This window comes from Sander lucioperca, chromosome 22 (genome assembly GCF_008315115.2).
Source record: "Sander lucioperca isolate FBNREF2018 chromosome 22, SLUC_FBN_1.2, whole genome shotgun sequence".
In the NCBI taxonomy this organism is placed as follows: domain Eukaryota; kingdom Metazoa; phylum Chordata; class Actinopteri; order Perciformes; family Percidae; genus Sander; species Sander lucioperca.
In genome coordinates, this window is record NC_050194.1 from 15595860 (window position 1) to 15616246 (window position 20387).

At 40.7% G+C, this 20387-nt stretch overlaps 2 protein-coding genes across 5 annotated transcripts in view; one reads left to right on the forward strand and one right to left on the reverse strand.

Annotated features, from left to right (window-relative positions):
* Positions 1 to 3723, forward strand: part of afap1l2 (actin filament associated protein 1-like 2) — a 39558-nt gene extending 35835 nt beyond the window's left edge. Inside the window, exons 12-20 of one of the 3 annotated variants that reach the window (XR_004896339.1) lie at positions 200 to 345; positions 970 to 1081; positions 1241 to 1495; positions 1619 to 1901; positions 2322 to 2495; positions 2579 to 2766; positions 2890 to 3063; positions 3192 to 3280; positions 3313 to 3723. Coding sequence is in view for 1 of the 3 variants with exons in the window: in XM_031315136.2 (XP_031170996.2) it covers positions 200 to 345; positions 970 to 1081; positions 1241 to 1495; positions 1619 to 1901; positions 2322 to 2495; positions 2579 to 2766; positions 2890 to 3063; positions 3192 to 3218 (1359 nt within the window). In the remaining 2 variants the exon portion in view is untranslated. Of the gene's footprint in view, positions 1 to 199; positions 346 to 969; positions 1082 to 1240; positions 1496 to 1618; positions 1902 to 2321; positions 2496 to 2578; positions 2767 to 2889; positions 3064 to 3191 lie in introns of all 3 variants that reach the window. The other 2 variants (XR_004896338.1, XM_031315136.2) reach the window with 2 other exon arrangements.
* Positions 3724 to 5188: 1465 nt separating this feature from the next.
* On the reverse strand, positions 5189 to 19818 carry vwa2 (von Willebrand factor A domain containing 2). 2 transcript variants are annotated; one of them, XM_031315786.2, is made up of 14 exons: positions 19646 to 19818; positions 16300 to 16361; positions 12568 to 12642; positions 11875 to 12008; positions 11679 to 11788; positions 9588 to 9785; positions 9377 to 9510; positions 9079 to 9208; positions 8007 to 8062; positions 7810 to 7917; positions 7141 to 7719; positions 6190 to 6741; positions 5909 to 6031; positions 5189 to 5606 (listed from the first exon to the last, which is right to left on the reverse strand). In XM_031315786.2, exons 2-14 carry the CDS (start codon positions 16349 to 16351, stop codon positions 5476 to 5478), a joined length of 2382 nt encoding a protein of 793 aa, XP_031171646.1. In that variant the 5' UTR covers positions 16352 to 16361; positions 19646 to 19818; the 3' UTR covers positions 5189 to 5475. The 2 variants fall into 2 exon arrangements, with proteins under 2 accessions (XP_031171646.1, XP_031171645.1); XM_031315785.2 differs by having other exon boundaries at positions 19577 to 19817.
* Positions 19819 to 20387: the final 569 nt, after the last annotated feature.

The window sequence follows — 20387 nt, forward strand, 5'->3', positions numbered from 1 at the left end:
TGGATATTAGACATTTCACGTCTTTAAAAGGTTTTGCATATTGAAATACTGCTGGGAACAAATGCGTTGGAAATAATTTTATTAATACAAAGTGACAGATAGCATGCAACATAAACAATGAGCTGGTTTTAAACTCATGATGTTGCAAATGCATGGTATGTACTGAATGAACTTTGATCCACTCTTTCTTTTCTTTTAGGCTAAGACGTCTGCAGACATGGGCCACTGGCTGGGCCTCTTGCTGTCACAGACGGGGAATAAGACGGACCCCGAGGAGCTGACGTACGACTACGTCAACACTGAGAGGATCTCCAGCATCATCAATGCTGCCAAAGCTTCCTTATAGTAAGATCCTCCCTTCTGTCCTCTTAAAGTGCTCATATTATGCTTTTTGGCTTTTTCCCTTTCCTTTATTGTGTCATATATCTTTTTTTGTGCATGTTATAAGTTTACAAAGTGAAAAAGCCCAAAGTCCACCCCAAAGGCACTTACCATCTCCAACAGAAAACGCTGTTCACAAACTGCTCCAAACAGCTCTATTGTAGTCCAGCCTTTACTTCCGTGACGAACGTGCGTCACTTTGTAACACGTTGTAATGCCCGCCTAGCTGCTAGCGTGGCACGCCCTCATACTCTGCTTCTGACTGGCTGGTAGTCTTAACCTAGGTACTGCACATGTGCGACTCCCAACAAAGATGGAACAGAAGTGAGACGCCTCACTCTGTAGCTAAAACAGAGAGCTCAACACACAGGATGAAAATAGGAGCTGCAGCAATGTGCAGTACAACAAAAATAGTGTTTTTTGAAAATGAAACCATGTAAGCCTATTCTGATATAACCTCTAAATACAATTATGAACCTGAAAATGAGCAGAATATGAGCACTTTAAACACTGGTCCCACTGCTGTATGCATGCTTTGGCACATTATTCAAGTGGCACCTCTCTGTGTATTTGTGTGTGTCTCTCTAGCTTGATGCAGAGGAGGTATTCAGAGCCAAACACCTACATAGACACCCTACCGTCCATCGCTCACAACTCTGATGAACTGTATGATGATGTGGCGTCTCTAGCTGATCCAGAGGTATGTTATCTAGAGCCAAAACAACTGAGACATAAAACCCCCAGCCTCTCTGCCTGGTTTTGTTTTCAAATCAATTTTCAGTTTCAGTTTCATTTTTACATGGACTCATGCCATCTGGCCGCTTTCCATCTCATAACTTCCTCCTCCTGTGTAATGCAGGATGCAGAAGAGAGCAATCTGCCAGACAGTGAGGACAACAATCCTCAGGAACATAATGAAACATGCATGCAGGACATCAAGGAGTCAGTGGGAGCAGAACAGGACATTGAAAACAGGGTTTACCTGGACCTAGTCCCTCTACGCTCCTTCCTCCATACGTCCAGTGGGGGTAAAGCCCCGCCTGCCAAAGAAATGTCTAGACATTCCCCAGTCCCAGAAGAAGACCAGAAGGACCCCTCATCTCAAATGAAAGAGGTAGGCTCAGTAGTAGGGACTTATTTGCTGTATTTGGAGCAAGTAGCTTTTATTTTCTACTTGCATGACATTTAAATGTTATGTTTTGTGCTTTAATTCTATATTTTATGCATTCATTTCCAGGTCATTTCAACTAATCGTACTGAGCCTGATTCAACACCTGTGTTAAATGGAACAAGTTCGACCTTTGTTAGCAAACCAGAACAAGAACAACCCCCGACTCCCACTCCACAGCAGCCACAACCAGTTAAGACCTCATCCCAAAGCCAGGATACCCCCAAGAGGACCAGTCTGGGAATCCCACAGGTCATCAGCTCCTCTGGGGTACAGATCCATAAAGGCCCAACAGTTTCTGCTGGGCTTCCTCACAGTCCTCAACCCCTGCGGCCCAAGGCACATACCATAGGTGAGGACAAAAAAAACCTTGGGTTTGCTGGGTCATGTGTTTAAAGACCCATCGGTATCACTATCACCACCTCCACACACACTTTTAAGATATTTGTAAAGAACATTTTTTTTAACATTAAGTGAAAAATGGTCTAAAACTAATGACGTTTTAGTGAGTAAATGTAGCTATTTATTGTGTGCTGCCTCCCTTTCTCTGTAATCTTACATTACTACAGCTCCCTCTAGTGAAAAGCTGCATCCTCAACAGTCAAAGGCACAGCTTCACAGTGGAATGCAGATTCATATTACAACAGAAATGAACTTTTTAATAATGAATACATCTTTTGTTTCTATTTTTGGGCAAATTTAATGATAAACACTGGATGTTGTTTGATGTGTATGAGCTCAAATTTACACAATCTCAATCTTTAATTCCCAGGGTGTCCCAGTGCATTCGAAGGAAAACTGGGCAAGAACCGCACAGAGGCAGACATGCGCCGTTACATCGATGAGCGCGACCGACTGGAGAGAGAGAGGGAGGAGATGAGGAGCAGTCTGGCAAACCTGAAGAAGGAGAGGAGGGAGGCCAAAGAGGAGCTTAGTGTCTGCCAAGGTGATCTACACTTCCTGTGACACATTACTACTACTGAAGGTTTACAGTGATCTGTGTGCCTGATAGCTGTCTGTTATCCTCAGATCCCAAGCAGCAGGCCTCATTAGAAGGCTGTTTGAAACAGAAGGAGGAGGCGTGTCGGGAGGCAGAGCAACGCAGGGTAGAGGTGGAGCTACGATTGATGGAAGTGAAGGAAAGTCTGAAGAAGTTGGAGTCAGGGCCTTTCACACTGGGGACCACACTGGACAGCAGCCTCCAGGACACATCCACGGTTAGTGTACAGGTCATCCAGGTGAACACAGGAAACTGATTCCAAGCCTTCCACTCTCTATCAGAGAGTGCTCCTGCTGTTTTCTTCTCTCCCTAACTACCCTCTCTACCATTTTATCCTCAGCCTAAAGCAGTAACCCTGCCTGCTCCCCAGACATCATCATCATCATCATCATCCCAACCCTACAACAGTAACACCAATGCAGACCCAGCCTCCCCAGTCAACTCTGCCTCTGCGCTAAAGAACAGACCCGCCTCCATCATGGCCACCAAAGGAAAAGTCTTGCAGAAAGCTAAGGTGAGACTGTGAATTTCTACGTATGTACTGAAAGTATATTTGAGTTCCACACAGCACAATAATGTGTTCAATTTATATTTGTGTATACTTTCAAAATACCTAACTGTCATCCCTTTTTGTATTAACAGGAGTGGGAGAAAAAAACCACCACCTAAAGGGGAACCTGAATACCCTTTCACTTCTCAAATGCACAAGTTTCTCTTGGTCTGGTCTGCTGCCCACAACAGGAAGCGCAGTATTACCAGACCAGACATTCATATCAACACCCTTCATCCTCATCACCTCCTTACCCAGACTATAAAGAGCCAATCAGAGAGATGCACAAGCTGTCTTCTCAGACACCACTGGCTCAGCTTAGTTTCAATGACTTTTCAAGTAGTTTTTCTCCATTTGCTAAAGGAAAGACATTGATGTGTAGTAGCATTTTGGCCAGTCTGACAATTGTTCTTGATGATGGAAAACAGCCAAACATTTGAAACCACTGAGACAGAAAGACGCCCCTCTACTAAATTGGCCATTTTGTTCACTAGATGTAGCTTGGTTCATATATGCTGGTAGCCAAGATGTAAATATATTTACACCTTTATGCAGCCTCATTTGGCTTGTATTGCTAGCTAAAAATGCACTTTTTATTCAAATAAAAATGTACTGACAACAATACTGGCATGAAATGTGTTTATGAAAATGTCTCCTTTTGCCTTTAACGTTACATCTGTCAGTCCAGCTCGTCTGATGAAACTGGACCAAAGGTTCACTTTAGTACACTTTGAAATTTGCAAAGGACACTGGAAGCGTGCAGCATTAGAAATTGAACACGATAATTAGAGTCAACTCAGTCACTTCTCACTGATGAAGTAATAAAGCATTCATGATGGGGAGTCATTTGATAACAGGATGTTCATCTGGAACATATTAAAATTGTACTTTAGGTTAATAATTGAAATGACTTGCCATTTCAAATATATCATTTCAGGGTTTGTTGGGTGTTCTGTTTAAAAAACTGGATTGGCAAATCATGTATTATGGAAGTTTGTTTCTCTTTTCCGCAAAAGAGATATCAGTAAAGTAAAGGGTAAGTTAAAGTACAAAACCAGCCTTATTATCTAAATGTTATATAGCACTAATATAACTGATAATGAAATACATATATACATTAGGGCTGTCAATCGATTAAAATTTTTAATCTAATTAATTACATACTCTGTGATTAATTAATCGAAATTAATCGCATACATAATTAATGGTGCCTGAACCGATACTTTTTAAGAAAGTAAAAAAAAGAAGAAAAAAAAGAAGGGTACTAAACAACAGTCGGCGACATTAAAGAACGGCCTGTTTATTGCTAAGGCCATATGGTCAAAATGAAATGATTTAATAATAATTATTAAATGACAAAAACAACCACCAGATGGGAAAAGGACATTTAACTGTAGTTTACCAGTTTCATTGAACGCACCGTCTGTGTTGTTTTTCCGACAACAGCAGCTGCAGATTGTTACATCCTCTACAGTAAAACAGTCAAACTTTAGACCGTTCAGCGTTAGCTGTCACATTGTAACCGTTTTTAATCCAGCTACTAGCTAGCGGTAGGCTAACGTTAGCTGCTGTCGAGTATAGTGTTAACTAGCGTCACGTGCAGCGGTGTTTTTGTTCCTGTATTGTCTGTTTCAGAGCATCAGAGAGAATTTCGGTAGCCAACCCTATTCAGGAAGAAGATTTTTACAAGTAAATGTTCCAATCAATGATCCAGGCAGCGCATTCTCGTCTCCCTCCTTCATTTTACAGTCCAATGGTGGCTAGAACGGCTCGGGGTCAAACGTCAATATGGAATGGATTAATCTTCGTTTATTTTTTTCTCAGATTAATTAATCGAAATTAACGCGTTATTTTGACAGCCCTAATATACATATATTTACACAACAATGTTGTGAGAGCAAACAATCTTTTTACCTTCTAAAAAAACTCAATGAGTTAAGTGAATTCAGGAGGGGCCTTTTGTAAAATATGTTGAAACAAAAATAAAGCACTTGGTATAAAGCTTTTTTTGGCACAAATTTGATTTTTTTGTCTTGTCTGGAAGAAGGAAAGACGGTTGTGGTGATTATACAGTATAATAAAAATAAAATGACACAGATATACACTCTAATATAATATAAAAGTTTACATCTTTGTATAGACAAGAGAACCATGTTGAGACAAATGCACAACAGTGAGCACAGTGACAAACTAGGACACAGATAGACACTGCAGTAGAAGTACATGCAGTTTGAAGGCACTGGTTGAAGTTTGTGTGCAAGTTTAAATATTGAAACAGTAACATCAGTTTTCCCTTTACTCCATTGTGTACCCGCAAACATCCTTGGTTCTTAGGTGTCCATAGGTGACTCGTTTCTATGTGTGTTTATGTGTGTATCAGGTAGCATGTGTCCTACGGTGCAGTTTGTAGTGATGCAGGAGCTCCTGGTGACTCTTCTTCTGTCTGCTCTTCTTCCTGAGACCAGCAGGCCTCGGGAGATCTCCTCTGGATGAATTCCTGCTGCTTCCTATGGACAAACCACAGAAAAAAGTCATGCAAATGCAAATAATGCTGTTGCTGCAAGGACTTTTTGGTAGCTGTGAACATGGCGATCACAACATTAAAACAGAGTCAAGTTGTGCAAGTGACAAGAGTGGAAAACCACCTAACCGCATGAATAAAAAGCTTTGATTAGATAGACAGATAAGAGGAACGGTTTCTTTAAGAAGGAGTACGGACAGTGAAATTATTATAAACGTATGGCAGGAAGGTGGAAGCAAAGTAATGAAGTAAGAAAATAAGGAAAGAAGACTCCTTAATGCCACTGACTTGTTTCACAGTGTGGTCCTTCATAGCCTTGGCACTGACAGCGGAAGCTCCCTCCGGACAGGATGCAGGTCCCATCATTCATACATGGGTTGGGCTTGCACAGGTTAACTGGCTTTTTAACCTCTAATAGAAAGAAATGTATCATAAATGAGCTGGCTACCACAACAATAAGTTCATATTTTGTATAGGTCCCTGAGCCTTTTATATCTTAATTTCTCCTATCCATAGAAAAGGAGAGAACAAGCTGTCCTGCTTTGTAACATCCTTTCCTGCATTCTCACCTGAACACAGTATCTGCACCAGCACATCCTCAAAATAGTTGAGATCTTCATAAGACGACACCGCGATCATGTGCTCCTCTGAACCAGCAATCTGCAGCAGCCTCTCTCTCTGTATGTCTCCGATACCGATCACAAACACTGAAACTCCGTTATCTCTGATCTTTTGAGCTGGGACAACAGCGTCATCCCCGCCTGAACCGTCTGTCACCAACACCACAGCTTTGTTGACTCCGGGCCGTGCACCTTTGTCCACCGTCAGGACGTTGGAGTGGATGTGAAGTAAAGCCGCGCCCGTTGAAGCCACTCCACCCAAGTAGCTGGCGTCATCAACAGCCTTGAGGATGGCAGAACCGCTCTCATGGGTGTCCAGGTTGAAGACGGTGGTGGCTCTCCGACCGTAGGCCACAAGTGCCACTTGAGCTAAGTCACGGTTGATGTCGAACTGGACGGTGAGACTGCGCACAAAGTCGCGCGTGGTGGCAAAGTTATTAGGGCTGACACCACCTGAGGCATCCAGGGCAAACACCAGGTCTACTGCTTGGCCAAGACAACCTAAAAAATAAAAAAAAGACAAAAGAAATATGTTGTTTAAATATACAGACAATTACTACTAGTTGAAACATGCAAAACATGATTTAGAAGTGGTATTTCAAGACCCTAGAAATGTTTTTTTTTTTCTGCCAAAGTTTCTTGATCTACATGTCAGCCAGAAAAGGGAGATATTAAAGATTAAATATTATCTGTTACATCTTAGGTTTTTAAGTAAGTGCTGATCAAATTATTTTTTGATTATTTTTTTCTGCATGATATTTCATGCATTTCATGGATGAAAATGCCTCTCAAAAGGAATGACCATAAAATAACATTGTTATTCACATTCGGAACAGCTGGATCCTAATGGCAATTTGGATATTTTATAGGGTATTAAGCAGTCAGTCAATCAGTCAGTACCTTGTGTATCCACACTGCAGATCTTAGCCTTGAGCTCAGGGATCTTGGCACTGAACTCAGGTGGTGTGTAGGTGATAGTCCTCTGGGGATTTCCTGTAACATTATTCAGTTGTCCCCTTAAGAAGTCTGGTCCCACCCCTATCAGGAAGATCTCTCTGTCTCGTGCATATTTAGAGGGCTCTACCACCTCGTCCACAGCAGGAGTGGCAGTGAGCAGCACCACCACGCGGGGCAGGTCGTCTGTAACGTCCGCAAAGACTGGAGCGCTCACGAAGCCGTGACGTGTGACGTAGCGAAGTGCTTGACCTGTCCGGGTCTCGCCGCCAACTGGTCGAAGTGCCTCCACAGTCTTAACCAGACCCCTCAGGTCCCCTTTGAACTTATCCACCGGGACCTCGACTCTGGTCTCTCCACCAAACACCGCCAGGCCGACTTTACTGGGGCTGTCAGACCCGATCACAGTGTGCAGGAAGCGTTTTAAGAAGGACTTAAGGCGGAGGAAGCCTTCCAAGGTGAGTGTGGCAGAGCCTTCCACCAGGAACAGCAGGTCTACAGCGCAGTCCAGTGATAATGCAGGAGCTGAGGAGGGATGGAGGGTCAAGTTAGTTCATTTGAGTTAGTATGCAGCCAGTAAATATATCTCAGTAAGTCTGAAGACAGTGTTCGGACCACAGTGTGGGTCTCCTCCATAACCAGGTGGGCATACGCAGTGGTAACCCTCTGGACCTTCTGATACACATGTGCCACCATTCAGACAGGGCTGAGAGTCGCAGGGATCTACAGCATAGTAGAGAGAGTAGAATAGCAGGGTGTCACACAAATACACATCATCTCAAAAAGAGAAAGAGAAAGAGGAGTGTTGTTACCTGGACAGATAGTCCGATGGCAGACTGTCTGGTGTCTCTTGTACACCTTGTTGTACCTGCAACACACACATATGGACAAACACAACATTCACTTGTTTTGTCAGGTTGAAAATGAATGAAAAATTTATATTTTTCTTCTCTAAAGTAAATTAAGTTTTAATTTTCAAATTGGCAGACATCAAGCCTTGACTATCAGCTAATACACTATACAATTTGATAAGCATACACATTATATATTTACATTTATTTATGTCGAAAGTGATGTACACATTTGGTATCTCACTTGGATTGCACCTTCATTTATATGAATATTATATAGACCCAATTGTACAGTATTGAACAAGCAGCACTCCTAGTTTGTGTGGTACCAAAAAGTGCTTAAATTTAGCTCTTAACTAAATTGATGGGCAGTTAAGTGGATTTGTGAGAAAAAAAGATTTGGAAGATCAATTGAAAAGTTGTGATGGTTCTTTAAACAGTGAGCTCTATTTGGTTTCGGCCATTTCACTGTGGTAAAGTTGCAATGTGCTGTGAAATGAATATAGTCAAAGGCCATTTTAAATTTGCCCTGGGAGGGTCTGACAGAAGTTCACTTGTTTTTATTAACACCCTCACACTGACACAGCACATTAACAGATGGGAGTTGCCCTGTTAAACAACCACAGTCTAATGGTTCATTGAGCAATCAAAAACAAGTGTTACATATTTGGTTCCACTGCACAGATTGTTCTCCCCAGTGTGACCCAGAGCGACACCAGCATCCTTCTTTATCATCAATCCATTTCTGTGGCCTTTCAATACCTGCCAGACACTGCTGTGGGTCCATCATTCCCACCAAACATCGCCTGGTTATTTACAGGAAAGTTTGTATTGTACAATTGTAAAGAAATTGTCAGGAATTTTGGTTTTGAGGTGACGTTGTAGCTATTAAAATTATGTCTCCAGTTTTAGTGAATAGGGGTTTTCTCTTGTAAAAGTGCAAAGGTTCATCTTCTTATAAAGACTATTTTTGACTTCAGATGAGGAAGACGACGACAACATTTGCATTATTTATGCAATCATGTACACTTGCCTGTAGTATGGACAGAGAGACGTGTATGGGGAATACCCCTTGGAGCCTTTCCAACACATGTAATTCGCCTGCAGCTCTTTCACTGTCTCCAGTGTTTTCCTCTCACAGGGAAACAACTCCACCTGACAGCCTGGGGAACAGGAGGAGAGGATTGGGGAGGGACAGGTGGGGGTATGAGGGAAGTTACATATGGACAAGAGTTGGAAGGAGTTAGGGAGAGAAATACAAAACAAGGAATTTAGTGATGGACAGGGAAGTTATAATTTTTCTCCAGTGAAAAAGTGTTAAAGAATCCCACCTGCAGGTGTGGCATTGCAGACAGAGAAGGTGCTCAGTGTGGTGTACAGGCCATTGACAGCATCGTAGAAATGCTCTGCAAAGAAAACATGGCTCTCCATCGGCTCACTGGCCAAAGCATGTAGCTCTTCCCACCTAAGAACAAAACCATTTTTAAAGACTGCACTGCAAACATAAAGTAATATTATTATTTGTAATGATCATTAACAAACCTAGGGTAGCGAACGCCCACGGCAAACAAGACCACACCCATCTCTTTGAGCTGCGTAGCCGCCTGAACTGCGTTGCCCTGAGACCTCCCATCTGATAAGAGGATGGCGATCTGGGCCGCAGTGGAGGAGTTACGGCCACCTGGGAAACCCTTCCTCAGCACGTACTTTAGAGCCAGGCCTGTCTGGGTGCTGCCTCCCCTGGGAGTTCAGAGATTGGAATAGTGTTTTTTATGTTATTGCTAGAACAATACTGAAACAGAACAATTAGGGAATGTGTACTGTACTACAGAAGCCAACAGAGTTAATAATCTACCGCATATCCCTGCCAAAGTAAACCACAGACCAATTTTGGTAGGATTCCTCTTTCACGTCTTAGGACTGAAAATGCACAAGGAATTGTCTGAGTGTTGGCTGAAGTTTCATCACCCTAGGGCTCAAGAAACCCATTTAAAACCTATTATATATATATATTTTAAAGACAAAAATATGAGTGAAAGCAGAAGCCTATTTTACTCATCTCACCACTAGACACAAAGAAACAGATTCACAGTGTCTCGTGATTGTTGAGAGACAGAACTGCTGAAACAAAGTAGTGCAGGTAGTGAGGTGCTTAGATGGCATCCTAACATATCTCCCATTTTGATCCTTTTCTTCCAGCTGTAAAAAACAATATGTCTGCTTGGAGTGCTGAAACTACAAAACAATATAGTGAAAGGTTCAAAAGGCCTTCAGGCATGATTAAAAGAGCTTAGCTACCTTGAACAACACAGGGTATTGGTTTCTTAGCAATCAAGTACAGATTGAAATGTTGTCCTTTAATGCTCCACAATCCATCTTACATAACACAAACTCTAGACACATGTAGGACAAGTTATATCTTAGACACTCATAATGTATTTGATAATTAGCTTTTGCAGCTGTTTACAGTTTTTATCCCAGTTGAGACTTGCTGTTACAATATATCTTTTTATCTATGCTTACAAACTAAATCCTTGAAAAAGCAACTTAAACACAGACAACTATTTCCACCGAGTGGATTCAGCCACTGAATTAAAAACAAAGTGGTTATTTGGGAGTCTCTTACACACTTATGTTAAACTGTTTACTGCAGTGCTGCCATATGTAACCATGTACGCTATTCTTATTTTTAGTAATATCAGGAGTAGAGAGGAATATTGCAAAGTAAAAGTTTTATAGTGTTTGTAATGTAAAATATACAAAATGTAACTAAAACAGTGGAGTCCCAATAATGCATGAATAAACATGTGCCTACATTATACTGCAACTCTCTAAGGTACTAGTTGGATTTAAGGCGATGTGACACGCACGCACGCACACACACTTTATGCCCTAATCCAATATCCAGTGACTACCTGTGGTGCACCCCTCTAATCTGAAATTAATTTGTTTTCCTTTCCAGGGAGCATTAGCAAAAAACTACTACACTAGACAGACAATTGTGACAAGTTTCAGCATGCCAAAAAAGTTGAGAGCATAAAAGGTTCTCATCACTACAAACAACTTGTTTGTATATACAGCAAATACATATACTGTACATAAATAGGGTAATAACTGTGATTTCTGTCCATGTAAAAGCCAATTCCCTCTCATCTCTGACAGAGGCTCATATAAAAATTAACACTTGTCCCAACGACTTTGTCCTTCTTTCTTATGTTTTTTTGTTGTTGTTTTTATTACCTTTATTTATAGGACAGATTAAGTCAGGAAAGTGGGAGAGAGCAAAGGGCCGCAGGTCGGAAAAACAGAACCCATGGCCGCTGCGACAAGGACTGAGCCTCTGCACATGGGGCGCATGCTCAACCAGGTGAACTAACCAGGCGCCCCTAGAACATGTTTTTAAAAATGTATACACAGATCTTTTTTTAAAAATGTCCAAAATTAAATAAGTGTTAATGACAGAAATGACAATGAAGGTTCATTCTTGACCATGGGAGCAGATATCTACAGTATGATACAATATCCTCTCATGGTTCTCTTACTAGCTTTTTTTATAGGCCTTCTTGAGTGAATGTAACTTGCTCAGGTGTCATCAACATAAAACAAGAGGGTGAGATGAGAGGAGAAACACACCTGTGAGAAATCTTCTTCATCTGCTTCTTGAGCTCTTGTTTGGTGGTGTATGTGTCCAGGGCGAACTCCAGCCGAGGAGTGGAACCAAACTGAATCAAGCCGACTCGCACCTGGACAAGGGTGGGATCAAGTGAATATTGATTGTCATGTGAGAAAGAGAGGTAGGAAGACACAAAAGAACAGAAAGAAAACAAACCTTGTCTGGTCCGATGTCAAGTGCTTGACAGAGCTTGATTGCGTAGTGTTTGCACCTCTCAAAGCTGCCCTTCCCCACGCTGTAGGAGCCATCCATGAGGAAGAGGATATCCATGGCTGCTGAGCACTGCATCACTTCCCATGAAAAACAAAAACACACACACACACAGTCTAGATAAAGACATAGGTCTAATCTCATTCATTGTCTTCATTGCATTTCTGACAAGTTCCTATTCTATTGTTCTACAGTATATGGGCATTATGAGATTATCTTGGTTAGTGATCGAATTGGCTGGAGCAGATGAAAATAATACCTTGACAGAATAAGAGAAAAACAGCTTAGCATGCCAGAGCTCATTTATTTCCCAAGGAGCACACTCACAGAGCAAAATGCATGTGTGTACTCGCTGGAGGCATTAATAATCAGCGGTGCTGCTGTCATGTTTGAAATGTGTAGCTGATCATGAAGAGGGCCATTAGAAATGGCGAGAGTGTGTCGTCTGTCTGCGTATTCACCTCCAAACACTTTCCTCTGTGACCACCCACGACCTCAAAGGATTCTTCCAAAGTCTTGTCACTCTGCTTCACAATTTATTAGCTAATTACTACACTAAATAACGGCATTAAACTTTAACGTGTTTGTGTAACCCTGTCAACGGATTAATTCTCCCAGCAGAATCTTCACTCTACTCACTTTCTCCTGCCGAGCTGATCTTTACGATGTTTTCATGGCTGGTTTGGATCTCCTGCACTGAGGTGCCCTGCTGGACTAGGAGGGACAAACAACACAGAGGTCAGTCAAATGTCTAATAAATCTAACTTCACAGTATTATGCACATAACATTTAGATACAGAAGTTGGGCCAACCATAAAAATCAATGTGCAACCCAAAACAACATACACAGGTGATGTTTTTTTTTCAAGAATAACATTAAAGAAACATACTTCATTACCAGTGGTGGAATGTAACTAAGTACATTTACTCAAGTACTGTACTTGTGTACAAATCTGAGGTACTTGTACTTTACTTAGGTCTTTTCTTTTCAAGCCACTTTCTACTTCTACTCTACAACATTTCAGAGGGAAATATTGTACTTTTTACTCCACTACATTCATCTGGCAGCTTTAGTTACTAGTTATTTTACAAATTAAGGTTTTTTCACACAAAAGACATGTAGTTTTAAACACAAGGTATTATAAATTAAACTACCCAACAATATACAGGCCTACAAGTACAGCTGAAATGATTAGCCAATTAAACACTAAGTTGATTAACAGAACTGTTTTGAACGTTTCCAGTTGCTAAAATGTGAGGATTTTTCTACACTGAGTACTTTTACTTTTAATACTTTAAGTACATTTTCCTGATGCTACTTACATACTTTTACTTAAGTAACTTTTTCAATGACTAACTTTTACTTGTAGCAGAGTATTTTTACAGTGTGGAATTAGTACTTTTACTTAAGTAAATGATCTGAATACTTCTTCCACCACTGTTTATTACAAACAATAGTTTGTAAATGTCCCTAAGCTACCTGTAACTGTAAGTTAAAGCAGTGGCTCCTATGCTGAGGTACGGGACCCCCCACAAGGTGTTGAAAGATGATCAGGAGGAATGGAAGTTTGACAAAAAAAAACAAATAATCTTTGCAACACAAATTTATACTTATTTTAACTTTTCTCTCAGCTTTAGGAGCAAGAATTAAGCAAGAAAAATAATCACACTGATCTGTAAATCTCAACTCTTTTCCATGTTAGCTGTGTCTATTTAGTGCCTTTAAAAAGCAATCAGAGCCTTCAGAAGTACAAGAAAATAACATGCTGTCCCTGAAGCCAATACAGTGAGTCCGCTGTATCCAACTTGACCTATTCTGAAATGGATAATTAAGTATTCAAAGCTAATGTGAGTGGACAAGTAAAGAAAACCATTCTTTGGCTCCATTCACTGAAAGAACGTAGCTCTATTCAGGCACGTGTACGGCCCAGAGAAGAGCATGTGATGCCCTGTTCAGAACTCCATTTGAACACACCGTCTTGTTGTCCCTAGTAACCCCAACAAGTCACAGAGGCATTTGTTCAGCGCAGAGACGGAGTGCTCGAATGGTTTTACATGCATCTCCACATTAAACAGATTCCACTCTCTGAATAGCAAAACAGAAAGAAAATGTGAGTTTGTTCCCGTCAACTTTGCTGTAATGCCTCAGACTGTCTGCCTCATGTTGATTTAGTGCCTGCTAATCAGGTGAAATAGGTGAAGGTGAAGAAAGACAGAAACATCAAAGAAAGGTTCCATGTACTGCATGAGAGGATTTAGTGTTAACGTTGACTTTGTCCTCCTCCTCTGCTCATCTTTCTGTCACTGAAGTTGTGCAGTGAGGATTTAGGAGAAGAAAAATATGACAACAATGTTTTTTTTGGGGAAAATGCAATCCATTTTATCAGTATCAAAAGTAAAGTAAAAGATTTATTCTGAAAAACATCAGCTGCAACTTAACAAAGACTTAATAGTGAACTTTAGGAGAGTAGTGGTTCATGGTATCTTAAAGAATAGGGCTTTTTCATCGTATAAAGATCAACAAAAAGATTATTTCACTACAATTACAATCACCTAGAATTAAATATATGATTATAAATCAAAACCTGAAAGAAGTATTAAGAGTTTCATTGTTACTAAAATACGTTGATGTAATTTGTACCAAAAGACTTTCATGTCAGAGAAAAAATAGCCACTGACTTCACACTCCTCTTTAAATGTTGCTCATTAAATCCAAGTCTGTACACAAAGTCTTCCATCAACAATTCATTAAAGAAGGAGCAAACTGCATTAGGTCACAGAACATTAAAGTGAAATGTCCACCAATACTCCTTTAATAGAAGTACCACCTGCAACTCAGAGGCCTCAGCTCCCATCTTTTCTCATTCCTGACCATTTCATCTGCCCCTAATACCAATGTCAGTCCAGCCCCAAAGTCCTCCTGACAGTGAAAGTTTCAGGTCTTGGCAGGCTGCATTCACATGGTCTGCGGGGCCCCACTGCTCTGAACAAAAAGTCTGTCTGTTCAGCCAAATGCCTCTAGCAAAACGACAGTATCTTTAATGTCTGTGAATGAAAACATAGCTGAAAAAAATCAGAAGCAAGATAATGAGCAGGAATCCTCAGGCTGAGGAGTAAAATTCTAATTTGCATTAATCCCACCACCATACTCGCTTGAAATCAAACATAAAAACTAGGATCCACTCCTACCTATCTGAGCAATTTATCTTAACAGGCTGCATCACATGGATATCTAGCTGGTGAAGCACTGCAACATGTTATCTGTGTTGTCAGCACAGGAGGAAAAGGGGGCGTCTTGACAAGATGAAACAGTCTGGTTTGCTCAAGTTCAAAGTCTTAAAACGGCCAGTAATAAAATCCTCAGATGGTGCTAAAGCTGTCATTTTTGAAAACAACTCAAAGATTATATAGCCCCACAACTCTCGCCTCTCCCCTCAGGCAAATACCGACACTCCCAGGTCCGAGAGAACAATTGACCATACCCTATTAAAAAAAATGCAAAATTTTACTTGCCTGAAAATAGGCAGCGTTTTAAGCACAGGAGGAAATCACTTTGAAGAGAATATAATGGGAATTCTTCAGCACTGACAGGGTTAAGCAACATCTTGTAAAGAATCTCATTTTCCACCATGCAGTCGACGTAGACCTCAAATATGCTGACAAATGCAAATACACTGAACATTTGAATCCCTGTATTTGTTAAAAAATTACACTGACCTCAGTCTTTTTAGTAAACACTTACACCCATCCACATATGCCTAATATTAACAATAATTAATCCATAAACGGCCCATTTTAAAATCCTGAGGTTCATAAACACAAACTAACGCCTTTGGACAGAGTTAGGCTGTTTCCAACTTTAAGCTAGGCTAAGCTAACTGGCTGCTAGCTGTAGGGTCATATTTACAGAGTGGTATTAATCTTCTCATCTAACTGGACAAAAAAAAGACAGACAAGCGTCTTACCCAATTTCTTTAAATAACTAAAGAACATTTTAATTAGTGAGTTTAAGAGGTGTTGGTAAGCGGACTTTGTTACCTTTCGACAAAGCCAGGCTAGCTGTTTCCACCTGTTCCCAGTATTTATGCTATGTATAAATGTGGTACCATAGGTGTAAACACGTAACAGGGTCTCAGCCAACATCGTAGTTTGTAAAGATGACTCAAAGGTTGTGTACGAACACATTTAGTATATTGGCTGTATGCACCAAATTATTTTTAAGTGACCAAACATTAGTAATGATATGGTACATTAAAACCTTCCAAAACTGTGCTAAGGACAGTATTTGATCTAAATGAATGAATACCAGAGAGGTACAGAAGGCAACTCCTCAAGTAAAACTGAAAGCAAACAGTAATAAAACCAACCAACCTTGAAGAAGCAGCAGCGTTAAGAGAAGGGAGAGATGGATCTCAGGATGCATGTCGAGAGATCTGGAATGATAAACAAGGGCACACACTTACAAAAAAGGAAGAAACATGATACACCAAAGAGCAGAGGAGAGATTGGGTGAGAGTTAAAAAAAAAAAAAAGAAATGGGTACAGAGGTCATGGCGTTAGTGTGGACATAAGTTTGTATTTTATTTCATAAGGTTGTTGTGAAATGATCAAATACTTCAAGAAAAAAGGCTAAAAATATAAAAAAATATATTACTTTCTCCCTTTAATCATCCCGTGACCCTAAAATGACAGGGGAGAAGTGAAGAGAGGTCAGTGTAGCAGTAAGCTGCCTCAAGGACCCTGAGTACACCCTCACCATGTTTTCACAGCTAAGTGTGGGTCGAACCCTGACCTTTCAAAGTGGACTGTGTGAAGAGATACTGGAGACTGACAGCTGCAGTTCTGCACATCAGAATGATTTGGTTATTGTTCCCCATGGACCAATGAGGGGAGAAAATTGTTAAACAGCAAGTTTCACAAATTTTACCACAATGCACAGGTCAGCGCTTGTATGACAGCGTACAAAAAGGGACCCCCCGCCCATCAACTAAACCCACTGGTGTGTACCAAAACACACTAAACTGTACAAAGGTGTCCACGACACCCAACATGTGGACCATTCTGTGTTGTGTCTGGATCAGCAAGATAAGCAATATCAAAAAAACATCTTCCTTTGATGTGTGTGTGCGCTAAAGGAAGCTTAGAAGAAAGCATGTTTTAACAGGAATGTGTCAGACTTCGTGGATGCAATGAGGGCTGTACAAGTGTGCGAGGACTGTATGTCCTCTATGTTGACAGTGTCATCATCAGTGTGCTCACCTGGGAAGTGGGTTGTCAGCAGTGTGTAGGCTTATCATACAAGGTGTGCGGATAAATGATAAAGGTGCCACCCTGTGGACAAAAATATGTTAGAATTTATTCTGAATCACTATCACAAAAGGTGTAGAGTCAACTTTATGGTCATTTTTAAGCACCACACTTAGTGATTGTATGCTTTAAATATTCTGTTCCCCTTCTGTATGAGTGGACAGAAAATATATAAAACACCTAACAGTCCAATATATACATAAGTATGAAATATTCTGGCTGTGGCAACAAACTATTAAAACTAAACAAACTATTATAAGTGTCACAAAGATAGGACTTAATGCAAGGTTATATTAATTCAATCACACAGGTGTACCTGATTAATGCAATGTTATATTTGTTTAATCACACAGGTGTACTTGATTAATGCAAGGTTAAATTAATTCAATCACACAGATGTACCTGATTAACAGTTAATTGATTAAACAAACCCCACCTGCCTTATTCAGTATGGTCATTGCTGGGTACACATAAGAAGTTGAGGGGCTGCAGATAAGGTTTGATTAACTCTAGCTGCTGATAAGCTTGGCTATATTATCCTCTGTGTGTGTGTTGGGGTGGGCTAAAGAGGACGGACGTGCCAGAGAAACCCTACAGCTGTGTGTATTTCTGAGACAGAGATAGAATTGTGTGCAGGACGGAGTCTCTCTTTAAGAGGAGTCTGTGTGTCTGCGATACAGATCTGCAGAGCTGACATGTAGTGGCTGTTTGAGCAGCCACGGGCTGATAATATCACCAGGCGCTATTGATGCTCTATTTGTGCACTCGCTGGTACGTCGCGAGGACAAGAGATTTCATTACTGCCAGGACACACACACACACACACACACACACACACACACACTTGTAGGAGGAAGCAGTCATGCATGCACATTACACACACCTGTCTCAAAATTGGCTCCCTCTTCACAAGCATTCTTCTGGAACCCTCCACCCCTCATATTTCTGTCTTCCTCACTTTTTGCCTGTCTGTGAACACATTTCTTCTATGTTTGGCTGAAAGTTTAGTCCTAGCTAAAAGTCCTCTCTTGCTTTTGGGACTTTTTGGGACTAAATCAGCAATGACAATAAATGCCAAAGCAGGGTCATTTTGTGAGGTACAATTCCAATTTCTGACTTGAGATGGTTAAACTAATGGGCTATCAGTCCTTATCTAATAGAAACACTAAGATTCCAAACTGGGACATACCTAAAAATGTAACCACCTTAAAAAACAGGAAGGCCTAAGCCATTGATGTGCCGTCTGCTTTGAATTGGTTGGCAGGTAGGAAAGTGCTGCCTCTGTAGTCTATAATTAGAAAGGAGTGCTAGTTTTTGGACCAACTTCATACAAAAATCCCAAGCTAACCTTGGAGGTGTGAAACATCCTAACAGTTTAAATTATTTCAGGGTGAGTCACCTGAAAATAGCCACTTTTAAAACAACTGAAGAACAAATGTGGAAACTTTTTTTCCACAATGTGACATCTGTCTGATTAAAAGCCACAACCAACTATAATTTGAAATGTCCTAGTATGCATTTAAGCATAGGAATGGGTTGCACGAGCAAGCTGGCACTCCACAGAGGATGTAAAGTCCCAGACTTCAGTGGGCAATTACATTTCTAAAACTACTAGGAAACTGAATTAAAAACCCAGTCTAGTAGAATAAAACTTCACAATAACCACTACGTGGTGGCTCATTCTCACTTGATCAATTATCTGTCTGCAATGTAGATTACACCTCAAATTAAAAGATCCGGGTGCAGATATTAAAGACAAAGTCATGCAGACTTGAACACACAGCTATGCTCTTACAACAGGTAAACATGAGCTACCATTTTAAGATGAAATATCTCAAAAATCTACCAACATCTGGCCACTCTTAAATGTGTCAAGGGTCAAGGCAGGTCTAAGATGGGGCCAGAGGTCATTACCCTCACATGCAACAAAGCAGAAGAGGTTTACTGAAGAAGCCAAAGTGATGCCTGTCAGCCTACTTAAGTAGGAAGTAGGTAGATTGAGTTGTTGTTGGTCTAGTTAGCTTCAGCATTCCTTTAGACTTGTATTTAAGACTAGTCTGATGTAACAACTTCACTCTTACAGCATAATGCTAATCTTACACCAATAAGAGCATGGTAATGTTGTGACGTTTTCGTGCAATGCGTCACACCGACGGACTTAATCACATTCCTTTCAATTTATAAAGTGTACGATAATCTGTCGATGCACGGCTACTTTACGTTACAAATTTAAAAGCAAAGTCCATCCAAAACTCTAATGCTGCGCTACAGCAGGTTCCGCACTGTAGTAAAATATACGCTCTCCAGCTTTCCTCTATGACCTAAACATTTTTTCACTTACCATGCGCTGTTCAGGGTTCACAATCCTTAGTTACTCTTACAGGCAGCAGTCCTAACCGGCTCCCCTCACCTCTTCGTTTCCGCGCTGGTGTGTTCTGCTGGAGCCTTCTGGTCCCGACAGGAGGAGAGCAGCGACCCCACCTACTCGCCATGCCCACCTCTGATGTACCTGCACCGGTAGGGTCAGATGTCCTCCTCTCATCCTGCACACGATAGGTATGGAGACAGGGAGTGACCAAGCCACATTGTAAACGGTACCCATTTGTATTAGTTAGAACTTTCTTAATTTAAGATAATTGACCATTTTAAATGACTATAAAAGCCGATTTATAGGCTATTAATATACCATACAATATATTTGTAGAGCATATTTGGCACGCAAAGGTTTCCTTCTGTAGGTCTATTTGATCTAAAATGGAGGAATGTATCACAAAGCAATGATTTTTAGAGTTAAATCCCCGAAACTAGACATAAAACTTGGACCAATAACTGGAAATGTGCCAAATCTTCCCAAGAAATATGACCCTAATCGGCCAGATCGTGGCGCTGTAATTGACACCTAAAAATGAAATTTTGGAAAGGCCACCCCCTTTACACCGTGAATCCGATTGACTTGAAATGTAAGGTGCTCCACAAAAAAAACCTCTTGGACCATAAAAGTCCATCATGATGGATTTTTTGCCAATTTGCATAATGTAAAAACAGTAATGTGAATAGACTTTTTTTCGATTTCAAATTGAATCAGCACCAAATTTGGTATACTATTGGCGGACGGAGATGCACATTTCTACTATAAATTAGCAAGATTAGTA

Bases quoted from the DNA above. Each gene is read 5' to 3' on its own strand.
- vwa2 (XM_031315786.2), bottom strand. From the start codon at position 16,351: ATGCATCCTGAGATCCATCTCTCCCTTCTCTTAACGCTGCTGCTTCTT. The intron at 12,009-12,567 runs GTGAGTAGAGTG...TTTCATGGGAAG, and splicing joins GATCAGCTCGGCAGGAGAAA to TGATGCAGTGCTCAGCAGCC. The intron at 6,032-6,189 runs GTGAGAATGCAG...TCTTTCTATTAG, and splicing joins GGTGCAGATACTGTGTTCAG to AGGTTAAAAAGCCAGTTAAC.